General features: G+C 42.5%; 3 protein-coding genes and 1 long non-coding RNA gene across 11 annotated transcripts; 2 read left to right on the top strand and 2 right to left on the bottom strand.

The window, feature by feature from the left end:
• Nucleotides 1-61: 61 nt before the first annotated feature.
• Nucleotides 62-5,162, bottom strand: Atg18a (Autophagy-related 18a). Of its 3 annotated transcripts, XM_088040506.1 has the most exons (9): nucleotides 5,068-5,162; nucleotides 4,874-5,004; nucleotides 2,898-3,143; nucleotides 2,652-2,850; nucleotides 2,330-2,601; nucleotides 2,133-2,282; nucleotides 1,596-1,765; nucleotides 1,107-1,175; nucleotides 62-743 (listed from the first exon to the last, which is right to left on the bottom strand). In XM_088040506.1, the coding sequence occupies exons 2-9, from the start codon at nucleotides 4,948-4,950 to the stop codon at nucleotides 634-636; spliced, it is 1,293 nt and encodes a 430-aa protein (XP_087896632.1). In that variant the 5' UTR covers nucleotides 4,951-5,004; nucleotides 5,068-5,162; the 3' UTR covers nucleotides 62-633. The 3 variants fall into 3 exon arrangements, with proteins under 3 accessions (XP_087896632.1, XP_087896630.1, XP_087896631.1); XM_088040504.1 differs by having other exon boundaries at nucleotides 1,113-1,175; nucleotides 4,874-5,161; XM_088040505.1 differs by lacking the exon at nucleotides 1,107-1,175 and having other exon boundaries at nucleotides 4,874-5,160.
• Nucleotides 5,163-6,214: 1,052 nt separating this feature from the next.
• LOC148172145 (monocyte to macrophage differentiation factor 2) lies at nucleotides 6,215-8,975 on the top strand. Of its 4 annotated transcripts, XM_088041091.1 has the most exons (7): nucleotides 6,215-6,301; nucleotides 6,582-6,638; nucleotides 6,767-6,928; nucleotides 6,975-7,050; nucleotides 7,095-7,340; nucleotides 7,637-7,889; nucleotides 7,936-8,975. In XM_088041091.1, exons 2-7 carry the CDS (start codon nucleotides 6,608-6,610, stop codon nucleotides 8,140-8,142), a joined length of 975 nt encoding a protein of 324 aa, XP_087897217.1. In that variant the 5' UTR covers nucleotides 6,215-6,301; nucleotides 6,582-6,607; the 3' UTR covers nucleotides 8,143-8,975. The 4 variants fall into 4 exon arrangements, with proteins under 4 accessions (XP_087897217.1, XP_087897218.1, XP_087897220.1 ...); XM_088041092.1 differs by lacking the exon at nucleotides 6,767-6,928; XM_088041090.1 differs by lacking the exon at nucleotides 6,215-6,301 and having other exon boundaries at nucleotides 6,499-6,638.
• On the bottom strand, nucleotides 6,283-6,542 carry LOC148172146 (uncharacterized). The gene is made up of 2 exons (XR_015770383.1): nucleotides 6,417-6,542; nucleotides 6,283-6,367 (listed from the first exon to the last, which is right to left on the bottom strand). It is a non-coding gene; the product is annotated as an uncharacterized LOC148172146 (long non-coding RNA).
• A 71-nt stretch (nucleotides 8,976-9,046) lies between the features above and the next one.
• Nucleotides 9,047-12,398, top strand: LOC148172144 (katanin-interacting protein-like). Of its 3 annotated transcripts, none has more exons than XM_088041089.1 (12): nucleotides 9,047-9,273; nucleotides 9,340-9,387; nucleotides 9,451-9,680; nucleotides 9,752-10,251; nucleotides 10,296-10,493; nucleotides 10,542-10,679; nucleotides 10,725-10,859; nucleotides 10,904-11,225; nucleotides 11,271-11,630; nucleotides 11,676-11,917; nucleotides 11,963-12,093; nucleotides 12,151-12,398. In XM_088041089.1, the coding sequence occupies exons 1-12, from the start codon at nucleotides 9,167-9,169 to the stop codon at nucleotides 12,296-12,298; spliced, it is 2,559 nt and encodes an 852-aa protein (XP_087897215.1). In that variant the 5' UTR covers nucleotides 9,047-9,166; the 3' UTR covers nucleotides 12,299-12,398. The 3 variants fall into 3 exon arrangements, with proteins under 3 accessions (XP_087897215.1, XP_087897214.1, XP_087897213.1); XM_088041088.1 differs by having other exon boundaries at nucleotides 9,319-9,387; nucleotides 9,755-10,251; XM_088041087.1 differs by having other exon boundaries at nucleotides 9,319-9,387.
• Nucleotides 12,399-12,577: the final 179 nt, after the last annotated feature.

Here is a 12,577-nt window from a genome sequence, read left to right as displayed (position 1 = left end):
TAAGTGAGAGCACTTCAAGGAAGGGGATAGAAACAAAAGGATATCGTTTCAAAAACCCTCATCTCCATGAATGATTATTATTGTATCACACTTTCCTCATTCTCGCGTTCAATTTACATAGTCTAGCCTTAACATACTGGTCATATAAACACGCTATCACTCTTAATCTAATTATGTACACAGCACAATGTGCGCAAATAATCGGAAAACAATATCCACTGTAAAAAATCGAAGAAAAGTCGCCTTTTACAGTCAAAATAAATTAGAAATTTCCACTATCTCTCATTTTACTTAAACAGAAAGTGAAAAGCCGAACCAAGCGCACTTCTGTTTACGTAAAACGCCAATACATTAATCTCAATTTGCTGTTACTTATAATAAAAAAAAATTAAACTAGTGTTGATATGAATTTCTTATTATATACAGAGCGTCGCCCTATTAAAATGCTTGTTGGCAAATAAAACACACTTTGATCTTGCAACTTACATTAATGAAATTAAAAACATGGCATCAGCCGTTCAAGTTGAATAGATAAAAAATGAAATCCTCGATAATCCTTACGACGAGATGAATCAGTAGAATGACACCGAACATCACCCGATACCTGCAAAAGTTTTCTCGCGCTTCCAGACCTCAGTCCGAAGTTTGCGTGAGCGGTGGATATTCCTGGTCGTCGTTGAAGTGGAACGGACCTTTCGGGGGCGATTCCGTCGCGGCCGCCATCTCGCGGAGCTTCTCGGATTCTGCGCAAAGAAGAAAGGGTTAAAACGTACCTCGAGGGACGTGAGAACGAAAGAGCGCACAGTAACTTTCTACTGGTAAAAGTTAGTCTGCACTGTTTCGGTGTTAAGGCCGATCGCCACGTTTGCTCCAAGCGATGTGAACTAAGCAACTAAGAGAGAATAACGAAAAGAACGAAAAACAGGGATGAAAATCGCAAATCATAGAGTTTGTGTGATGTAGAAGACAACGCAAGATCGTGCGTAAGAAGTTGCGGGAACGGTATGATATACAGGTCGTTCAATAAACACAGGCGGTGTTTATAGAATGACCGTGCGATTTATACTATGTTGTTTATTGAACATTAAGTATATTTTTATACTGACCAGTACCTGACATTTGGCCCATGGGATTGCCCTTGACGATGCCGGCGTAGCTAGCTAGTATGGCAGAGCCTTGCACGGAACAGAGAAAATCATAATGGGTGCGGGTTACAGCATAACTACAGGTGGTGGGGGAACTTAAGTCAGCTGGCAGTTGTTTTAACAAACAAGTGCCAGCCGGACCAATCAGATTCGCGCGTTCTTTTCAACAAAAAAAAAACGCGAATCTGACTTACATGCAACCGGTTTTTTTAAACTACTGAAACAAAAACAAATCAAATCAAAGAGGACTTGAGGTGAAATTAACACAAAGAGGCTAAAGGATTGCACAGGTTTGTCGGCGTTAGTTTTATGACGACGTCAATTCGATCGTGTCACTAGTGCATAACGCCCTTTATTCTTGCAAGACTATTGAGTTACTCTACACGGACATTTGACTCTTACATTACTAGAGAACAGAAAAAAAGAAAGTGGACGACTAAGATTTATTACCTCCGTCGATGCTTTGTGGTTCAGTGGCGGTACCTTTTGTGGGATCGCGGGGGTCGTTCAAACGGTGCTGTTTGTACAGAGTGAGGTCGCCACCTTCGTTAGGATCCAAGTTGTACACGTACAAGTTGGCTTCTTCAGTAGCCACGAGCAGGCGCAGCTGGTTCTGAGCCCTTGATCAAAAACAAGAACATATGTACCTAAACACTCATTAAAAAGTTAAGTTGGTAGCAGCCATAACACGAAAATTTACCAAAATTTGTTTTTTGGAACAAATCTTTTAATTCTTAATTAACCTCAAAGTTGCTACATTCAATTTTCCTGATTTTCTCCCTAAGAATTGAACGCCTGATTTACATCCAAGATTTAGAAAGACGCGTACCAAAACACGTCGCGAGCTGGCGGAACTCTGCGCGGTACCTACTGCGCATCTTCTCCACTATTGGCTATTACCAAGAACGATGTAATGAAGCCGCGTTCTCATTGGCTCGTTCTGGCGCGTAGATTTGAAATGGAGTCACATGACCGCCTCAAACTTACGTCATGATAGAAATGACATTCCTAACCCCTTGAGTGGGCAAATGGGCGGCGGCGAAGGCCCGCCCTTGGGTAAAAACATCCGTCACATGCGTGGGCAAATAGGAAGAAAGATACCCCATCCAACTGCTCTCCTCCACGCTGCGTCTCGAACTACAAAAACAACAGAATATTTGTGCCACCTCTCTTGTCATTCTTACGTGTCCTTGGGCTCTTCGAATTTAAACACGTGCACTGTTTCCGTGTTGCTGCTGCAGCAGAGATAGTTGCTGCACGTGCTAAATGCCAAACAGGAAATGGAGACGCAGCGTTTAACACCTCTTCGGAACTCGAAGAGTTTTTGTCCGTCGGCTGATGAGAAAACTCGGATAACTGTGCCCTTTTCGGAGGCGGTGGCCAGTCTAGTTCCACTGGGGCTGAAAGCTAGCGCCGCCAATTGACTGTCATGTGCGGGGATCATTGTTTTCGCGTGCTACGAGAAACAGTTTAGTGCGTGAAGTTAGTAACATCAGACTCTCTCACGAGATGATCGGCGTCGAAAATCTGCACCTCTCCGATCGTCGCCGATCCAGGATACGCCAATAAGCAGTTGTCGTGGTTTATACTCAGCGCACACAAACCTTGGGGGTTCGGTGGCGTGTCTCGGATAGTGTGCAAGACCTTCATGTCGCGGATATTGTGAATATAAAGACTCTCCTCCAGGCAGACCACCAGTCTTGATCTAAACAGACAGTTTAAGATTATTTCTTATGGAGATTTTGGACGCACCTATTCATGCGGACAGCGAGGATTGTGTTTGAATACGAGTAGTTGCATATTTCCGTTCCTTTCTTGAAATGGCACACTTTCAGCTTCCGGGGGGACGACACTGCCACTGTCGCCACCAAGCTGCTACTGAAGAGCCGCTCCACCATGTTCGTTTCTTCGACATCGTTGGAATAGATGAGTTCCAAATCGTCGACGCTGTTCAGGGAGTAGAGGCGGTAACCGTTTTTGCTGCCGACGACTAGAGAGCTGCGAAAACGATCGCAAAGTCAGAGACAGCTTCCAGGAACTAACTGTATGGGTTTTTGGAGAGAGACAGCATAGGCTTTATTTCAGACGCTACTGCTTGAACACATGATCTGAAGGAAGAATGGACGATTTTTTCGTCTTTTCGTGCAATTTCAAAAAAAGGAAAACAGCATATCTTGTTTCCAGGGCCTATATGTTTTTTCAAAAGAGATAGCATAGGGCTTGTATCAGACGTAACGACTTAAACATGCAACAAGAAAGAAGAACAAACACTTTTTTCGTCATTTTGTGCAGTTTCCAGAGAAGAAAACGGCATAGTCTGCTTGCAAGGGCCATGTTTTTCTAAAAAACAGGTTGCATAGGCGTTGAACATGCAACGTGAAAGAAGACTAGGCAGTTTTTCCGTCTATTCACGCATGTTCTAGACAGGCAGACGGCATAAGCAATGGTATATGGTTTTTGAAAGAAACGGCATAGGCTTTTTTACAGATGCAATGACTTGAACACACAACACGAAGAAAGATCTGACACTTTTTTCGTTTATTTGCGCGGCTTCCAGAGAAGGCAACGGTATAGCCTGCTTCTATGTTTTTTTAAGAAGAGATGAGATAGGCTTTGCTTCAGAAGCAGCGACTTCAACAGGCAACAGGACGGAGGAACGGACCCCTTTTTCGTTTTTTCGCACAATTTTCAGAGCAGGAAACGGCTCAGCATGCCTCCATGGGCTATATGTTTTTTTTTTAAAGATGGCATAGACGTTGTTTCAAACACAACGGCTTAAGCACGCAGTGAAAAGGAAGAACCGACACTTTTCTCCCCTTATTGCGCAGTTTCGAGAGACGGCATGGCCTGCTTGATGTGTGATTTTCCTAGACACTACGTCTTTTGTTTAAAAAAACATATCGTTGTGATAACAGTTCACCGATAACAGTAATAAAGCATCGGAAATCGAACACCAAAACAAAAACAAACGAAACAAAAGAATTTCGCACGTCATCTTTTTTTTTATCGCACGACTACATGATACGTAGATATTACAGGTATAGATGAAGAAAATGTATCTGCGTTATTTGTAATGAGGATTAATAGATCGTTCTAAATGAAATAGATATAAATCCGACATAAAACTGTGATTTTCTTGGTCGATGAAAGAAAGACAAAGCGCGCTTTGAACGTAGATAAAAGTTTAATTAAAGTACGTCTAATCCACTATAATTTACTTTTAATCACAACGCGGATGTGGAATATCAAAAAGCAAAACACTCGCGATTATTATTTATTTACAAGCTAGATCGCAGAGTGCTTTGGAAACGAAACAATCGCCCAGCCTCCGCTGACCCGAATTTCGCAACGTTCCAAGTTTAAGGTTCCTCGCATTCAAGGTTTGGCAAACCTGTAAGCGTGGCCCCGAACAAATTCAGTAGTTACTGGCAAATATTGCAAAATGACAAAATGATGACATCATCGGTGGTTTGTAAGTAAATGTCGTAATGCGACGTCACGCGTCCCAAAACCAGGAAAAACGGGAAAACAACGGTCACTGTCAAACAATCAGCTGATTGTCTTCGTCTTCGTTTGTTTATAAGGCGTTCGCGACCCACTTGAGGGATAATTCTGCAGCCAAAGACCTTTCACCTTAGAAAAGAGGTCGTGGAACGCGCGAGTTTCTTTGTTTGGACGATGGAGGAATGGACGTGGGGGTTGAGGGTGACGGCGGGGGCGAAACTTACGTGCTGTCCTGGTTGTAATTTACATAATAGTTGTCTCTGCGAGTTCCATTTGAGTCCGATGACGTTGTGTTACTCATGAGTTCTTCGTGATGATTACACTGTTTCGATATAAAACCACTAAATCTACAACACTAAATTGAAAATTTACTACTCGTTAGACCAACTTTCTCGTTATTTCTGACACAAAGGCTGACCTTGCTTTTCCAAACAAATACCAACTCCACTACACATCCATATTGTATTGAACAGCTGATAAATTCGCACACTGCGCAAGACGCTGCGTCAAGCGGAAACTTCAAACTAATTTATAAAAATCGATAAGAACCATCAATACTGTTAATTTCGTGGTGAGAAAAGCAAAAATGACAGCTTATCAACGACAATTTCAAAATATTTATCCATCCGTCAATTTTGAGGTTGTGTAAGCAGGCCACCAACTATACACCACTGCATACAGGGTCATCTTACCAAGAGAAGGCTGCTTCATCTTTCGGAGATAACATGGTTTTTTAAGAAATATTGGAATAGAAATACTTTAAAACCTAGATTTATATCTATCAAGTTTAATTCATTTACGTTTAGAACCTCGACATTTTAGTATTTTTAAAATGGGGGTTGGCATCATTGTTCCCCAGAATCAGGGTGAAACCCAGGAAGATGTCAGATAACAACTTTTCAAAGTCTGAGTTTGTGTATGCCCAGTTGGATTGAAGAGTTAGTATTTCGAGTTATTTAAAGACAATTTCAGCCAAAGGCTTATCTTTCTCAGTTGTACTAAATGTAGTCAGTCTGAGATTTTTAAAAACAAATTTCGCACTTCTAGTCAGTTTGAACTTTCGTAATTGTACTACACGTAGTCTTTCAAACATAAGCTCAGCCAAACTCTCTGTATTTATAGCAAATGTAGTTTGACTTTGAGTAGTTTCATCGTTTTAATTTAACACTTTTTTACCCAATCGCCTTTTCTTTAATATGAAACCCGATTTATTAGGTACACAAAACCGTATTTGCAACACTATGAAAGTCTTAGAAATAGTGACCGTCGCTGAACGTTTTCCAACCTGTGAACCGTCTCTACATAACTGTAATTCCTTCGGCTTTATCTCGAGATACATGCCCACGGAGCTGAATTTAATCGTTTGACCTAGAAACGAGCCTAGACTCTGACACTCTGTAATCAAAACAGTCACCGGGAGAAAAATGTAAACTTTTGTTTAAACTAGACGTAATGAAACAGAGCTGCAATCGAAAATCACATTCTAACAAGTTCCACCTCTTATCTTCCCGAAGGCTCCATCACAAATCACACAAATAAGTTTCAATTAAAAGCAATGAAGCCAAGTAACACAAATGATATAATAATAGTGGAGGAATGATGCGCGAATAATTTAGTGTTCGTGCGGTTGTTGGTGCAGGAAAAAAGATTTGGTAAGTTGCTCACTGTAAAATAGGTATTTGCGTTTTTTCCAACAGAACTAGTAGCGTGTTGTCAGGCTAGAAAAAAATGTTAAAGTGACCCGGTAATTAAACTCCCATTAATTACTCCATTGAATTCAAGGATATAATTCTTGTTCATTAACATTTCTGTGTTATTTCCAATTCCATTCAATTCATGTTGACACAGTTTACGAATTAAGTAGGAACAGTTGCGATATTGATCTGAAACCATAAAAATTAGATGTTATGTAAAGAAGAAGTCTTTAAATAGAGTCGCCGAAGAGCGGAGGCCGAGTGATGGAGCTGTCGGGGCGCAAGGTGACAAAAAGTAAGTAGAGTCAAACAGTCGTAAAGAAAAAACGTGACATTTTGTAATTTTCACCTGTTTTTTTGATAATTTTGAATGAAAAATCAAAATTAGATTTTAGAAACAATTTTCATGGCTTACCTATTTAGTTGGCGAAAATTCAGCGCGCGCCTTTTCTCGGGCTCAAACTCCCCCGGTCCGGTCCTGTCCAACTGTCACAAATGTCACTTCTGTCAAAAGCCAAAATCAAAACAAATTTCGGGCGCTAGGGCTAGCCCAGCGGCGGCCTGATTTTGTTTATCCATTACTTGGTAAGCAGCCCCCTTGATCCTCCCAAAATAATTCTTTTTCTTTCAGGAATGATAAGTAACACTGTCATCCAGCAGTGTTGCTTCTATTTCAACAAACTCATCTCTTGGGACACCTGGAAAAGGTAAATTTCCAATGAAAAGTACAACTTTTGATGGGTTTTTCTAGGATACAATGGATGAACAAAAAGGCTCCGCCGCAGGAAGCGTACAACCCGACTCCCATCGAACACGTAGCTAATGTACTCACCCATGGAGTTTGGGTCATTCCCAGCGTCCTAGCCACTTTGGAATTGTTAGAGAGATCTCGAAATGGTGCTCAAACGTTGTCGGCGATGGTCTATGGGGCCACACTCGTGTTTTTGTTCAGCGTATCGACGTCGTTCCATTGTAGCTCTTTCTGTAACAAGCGCGGGTAAGGGGGCCCTGTTAACCTTTCCCACCACAATTTAAACCAAATCTGAGCTGTCACTCTAATTTTTATAAAATTCACGTAGGCTGCGCCTGTCAAATTCAGTTGGGGGTTTATTGAAAGAAAAACGAGTAAATTCGAAGGGAAAAGACGCACGACACGCTTTTCTACCTTGCGTGTCGCACTTTTCAAATTTCACCTTATCGTTATCATTTTTATTACGAATTTAGTGATTTTAATCACACAAAGTTTACACCGCTGCCTGGCGCCAAATTTAAATCTTTTTTTTTTTTTTTCAGAAAGCTCAAAGATGTCCTCCACCGTTGTGATAGGGCTATGATCTATGTCTTCATAGCCGGCTCATACTTCCCCTGGCTCACCCTTGAACAGCTCCCCAAAGAGGGATGGGCTTCCTCCATGAACTGGTTTGTTTGGCTTCTGGCAGTTCTGGGTATAATCTACCAGCAAAAGTTCCACGAAAAGTACAAAAGTCTCGAAACGTGCTTCTACCTTTTGATGGGCATAGGCCCCGGATTACTTATAATCTCAGAAGTAAGTAGGGTCCGAAGTAGCCCCCTTGTTATGATTTTTTTTTCAGCACGAATTCCCCGGATTGAACGAGGTGAAAATGGGCGGCGCCGTCTATGTAATAGGCGTGATGTTCTTCAAGAGTGACGGCGTCATACCGTGTGCCCATGCCATTTGGCATTTATTCGTCGCAATGGCGGCAGGAGTACATTATTACGCCATCAGGAACCATTTGTATCCAGCAATTCCATATGCCAACCCTGTTCAATTCAGATAGGGTAGGAATAACTCTGGGAACAAATTTTTAAGTAGTTTTGGATCTGAGCCGGAAACGCGAAATACTCAGATAGGGGATCTTTTAGGAATATTTTTTGTATATAGCTGTTTATACCAAAGTAGTACCAAATCTGCGCGGAAATGTGGCGGTCTCGGTCTGTATAGTAACCACTCGTCAAACTTATTTTTCTATGGCGTATACAGAGTGCTTCAAAATCAAACTGTCACTTGGAAATAAAAAGGGTGCCAAATTATCTACGACATACGAGCATCTACAAAAAGTGAGTCGAGGCGCCACGTTTCCACGTACTCAAAATGGAGGAGAAAGTGCACAATTTGCTCTTCCGAAGTAGACCGAAAATGCTCAATTGAGTTGATACCAGATAAATACTCACGTAGGTGCATTTCTAAACACACCCACAGTGCTTGTTTTTAAGGGAGCAATGAATGGAATTTCTGTTTTTCCAATACTCAGTAGGTACAAGTTGCTCTCTTTAAAACCGACAATAGAATCCAGTCAGTATTAATAGAAGAATATCCATGCTTTTCATTGTTGCCATTGTAACGTGTGATCCGTTAATTTCCATTCTTAGTTGGCCTTGATGAAAATTCCATGTCGTAACTAATACCACCGCTGCAGTTTTGACGTATCAAAACTCAATATTTTAGATATTTGACAGTTTTCTAGCAAGAAGCCGACATACGTTTAAATGCACGGCCTACCTAGAATGGAAATTAACTGAATCTTCTTCAATCTCACCACCAGTGATCTTCATCTTCCAAGAAGCTCCACTATTTTAAGTGTAAATTGTAAATAAAATCCGATAAATGTGACTTTTCTTTTACGACCCCATCGATAAAACCCCCAGTCAAGGTCCTTCAATTGTTTCCCAAGCGTGGTCTCCATGGCAACACGATCAAAACAAAGCGTTTTTTGAAATTTCATTGAAAGTGCAATGTGAAATCCGACCAAAATTTGGGCGAGTTGCGTTTGAACCATGGACGTGTAGAAAACGTGCGGTACCATGGGCTCGAAGATACCAACAGAAGACGATGGTTATAACAATGTGAGGAGTTCCACCGATGTCCCATCCCATGGGACCATCCCGAAGTGGTTGGAGGACATCTCGCAGTAAGTAGTCGCAACCCCAAGTCACTCGTGATGGTCTAATTTTAGGAAAATCGTGCGCAACCACAGAAGCAACAATGTGAAGAGTTTTTTCGAAGGGTTGGAGCAGACCAATGGGTGCGTGCGATAAATCATTCATGGCGGTTCTAAATTTGACCAAGGTTTTAAAATTGATTGTAGACGTCAAACGGAGTCTGCACGGTACGGTCGGAGGTCCTCCTTGGCTTCCCAGGTCTTGGACGATTCGGATTACCTCATTCCGCGACTTGACAAATTCGACATCAAGTCGCTACATCAGGATCCGTATCAGATGGATCTGGAGAAATCCTGGAAGAGCCTGGACAACTTCAAACAGTCCCACAAAGGGCGTCTCGACAGTGCCAAAAACTTTAATCTAGATCCTAAGCTCGGTAAGTGATGTATCGCTACGGAGACTCTTCAATAAAAAATTTCATGTCTTGTGGTGTTTTTCTGTGGTTAGCAGAGTACGATTACGTGTTGTCGCCCATCTGTTCCAACGAAAACTCAGAGAGCGATATTAGTACCATTTATAGTCCGTCTCTGCTTGAACCAGTGCCAAACAGGAGCAGGAGCGAAATGTCCAACTATTTCGAGAAGAAAGTGGAGTTTCCACGGAGGTACGACCCGATCTTTGAAAGAAAAATGAATGAGTACCAACTTAAAGTCGACAAAGAAAACAAACTCAGAGAGGAGATCATCTGCGAGCTCCTGGCGGAGAATGAGAGGATCACGGAACGGCTTAGGAGGTACAATTTGGAGAGAGGCGATGATCTTCCCACTTACCGGAAACACAGCAAGAAGAAGAGCCACAGGAAAGAGAACGTTTTCATCATTCCAGAGCTCCCCACAGGAAAAACGCTGATTATCGACATTTTGAGTACCTGGGGGGACAAGTACTACGTTGGTCTCAACGGAATTGAGATCTTTGGGGTTGATGGCAAATTGGTACAGACTAAGAAGGTAAGACTGAACTTTAGAGGTAGTTTCTAACAGTTTGGTTGTAGGTAACAGCGGTACCATCAGATGTTAACGTGTTGGCAGAGTGTAACAACGATCCGAGGGTGGTTTCCAACCTGTTGGATGGGGTGAATCGGACTCAGGATGATATGCACATTTGGTTAGCTCCGTTTGAAAACGGGTGTAGTCACCTAGTTACAATTGAGTTTGAAGAGGTCTCCACGTTAGCAATGATACGTATATGGGTAGGTACTATCACCACAAAAACGTGCAATTCTGTTTATTTTTTCCAGAATTACAACAAGTCGCGCATCCACTCCTACCGAGGCGTCCGCGACATTGTCATGTTCTTAGACGACACCCCCATCTTCAAAGGAGAGATAGCTAAAGCCTGCGGCGGAATGCTTGGAGGAATTGAGGCTTTCGGCGATGTGAGTACCACCACACACCCTCCACCACCTCACTTTTTCTTCTAGACGATCCTCTTTACCACCGAAGACCAAATTCTCGAGAATATCGCCAAAAACGACACATCGTACTCTTTCTTAACGTCGGGTCCCAGTACCCCTACCATAACGGAACGACCTCCAACTTCAGCGCTAACTTCAGATGTAAGTACCCAAACTTGTGCAACCATCCTCTTAACTTCAAACAGATTCGACCAATCACTGGACCGGTCAGTAAGAATTCCCCAACGGAGCAGATTCTCCTGGGGGCGACGCACATCGATCTCGTTTTCCTATCGAATTGGGGGCACCCGAGCATGATCGGAATCACAGGGTTGGAAGTGGTTCAAGGCAACGACACTGTGATCATCGTCAAACCGAACCAACTGAGTTGTAGTAACAAGAGTTCTTTGGCTGTGCTGGTTGATGGTACGACCATCACCAACGACCAAGCGAAGATGTGGTGGGTGCCTTTCGAAGACGACGAAGTTACCATCAGAGTGGAGTTCGAGGATTTTAAATACGTCTCAGGTGAGTTACAGGAGTTTGTACAACGCTTCTTAAGAAGCTTCTTAGGAATCAGACTCTGGAACTATAATGGTAGTTTGGAAACGTCGTTCGCTGGTGTCCGCGCCATGAAGGTCCTCCTCGATGACAAACCGGTGAAAAATCCGTTGACTAAAAACGAGATTTTCATCCTGCGACGGGCGCCAGGAAATCTCCACTATGACTACGTCCAAGACATCAAGTTTGTTGAGGACACCGAGGAAAACCAAGAGGAAATTCCTCCATTTTTAGACCAGGAGGAGCTAATGCCTGAAGGCTTCGTTTTACAATTCATCGTGTTCTCCACCTGGGGCGACCAATACTATTGCGGGTTGAACGGCCTCGAATTGTACAACCAGTACGGAAAGAAGATCTTCTTGGAGGAACAAAGTCAGTACCACCGTCTGGTAAAATCTGGTAACTTTTGATTTCCAGACGTTTGTGCCTACCCTGAAAGCGTAAATCTCCTGCCCAACGTCGGGGGTGACGTGAGAACACCGAATAAGCTCGTGGATGGGGTGAACAATGACCATTCTGGGTCCCACTCGTGGTTGGCACCCATCATCCCCAAACATTTGAATCGCGTTTACGTGGTTATGGACCAACCCATCGTGGTGTCGTTGGTAAAGTTGTGGAACTACTCGAAAACGCCAAATAGAGGGATTAAGGAATTTGGGGTAAGTTCAACTCATTAGGGGTGGATTCTAAAACCCCCGTTGTAGATTCTCGTTGATGATTTGTTGGTTTATAATGGGACCTTGGGGAAATTTACGCCAGGAATGCAGAGTTACCAATGTGTTCTTTTTACCGAAAATGAGACTGTCGTTGGGGAGGAGTACGACACAGTGGTGAGGTAAGAGGGTGGATATCATAGTACGTCAACCACCACCTTAAAATTGTGGGGTTGCAGGAACAGTACTTTCTCTCAAGACGTAATTCTGTTGGATCAAGACGTTAGGACCACGACAGGGGGCTCTCTGCCAGAAGCAGACCCAGCGCTGCGACCTTTTACTTCGGTGAATCCCTACGACAGGGGGTACACCAGTATCAGCCGCTAACTTCACGAATTTAGTTTTTGTATTTTAGATCTAAGAATCAAAGGAAAGTTTGTTTTAAAAGTCGTCTGTATTTCGTATTATATTAAAGAAGTTTTATTTACAACTGTTAAATTATATCTGTGAGTAGCAGGGAATGATAATGACATTCATATTTCAACAGGTGAAAATATGACTCACGTGACTTATAATATTACACGGTTGTGGCGATGTTATGTCATGTGTTACCATGGCAACGTTACGTGTTACTATGACAACGTTACGTATTACCATGGCAACGTT

Source organism: Gnatocerus cornutus, chromosome 7 (assembly GCF_029298725.1).
Source record: "Gnatocerus cornutus isolate USDA-ARS CGAHR chromosome 7, icGnaCorn1.1, whole genome shotgun sequence".
In the NCBI taxonomy this organism is placed as follows: Eukaryota; Metazoa; Arthropoda; class Insecta; order Coleoptera; family Tenebrionidae; genus Gnatocerus; species Gnatocerus cornutus.
Note: the sequence above shows the minus strand (reverse complement) of the source record. Positions and strands in the feature narration are given on the sequence as shown.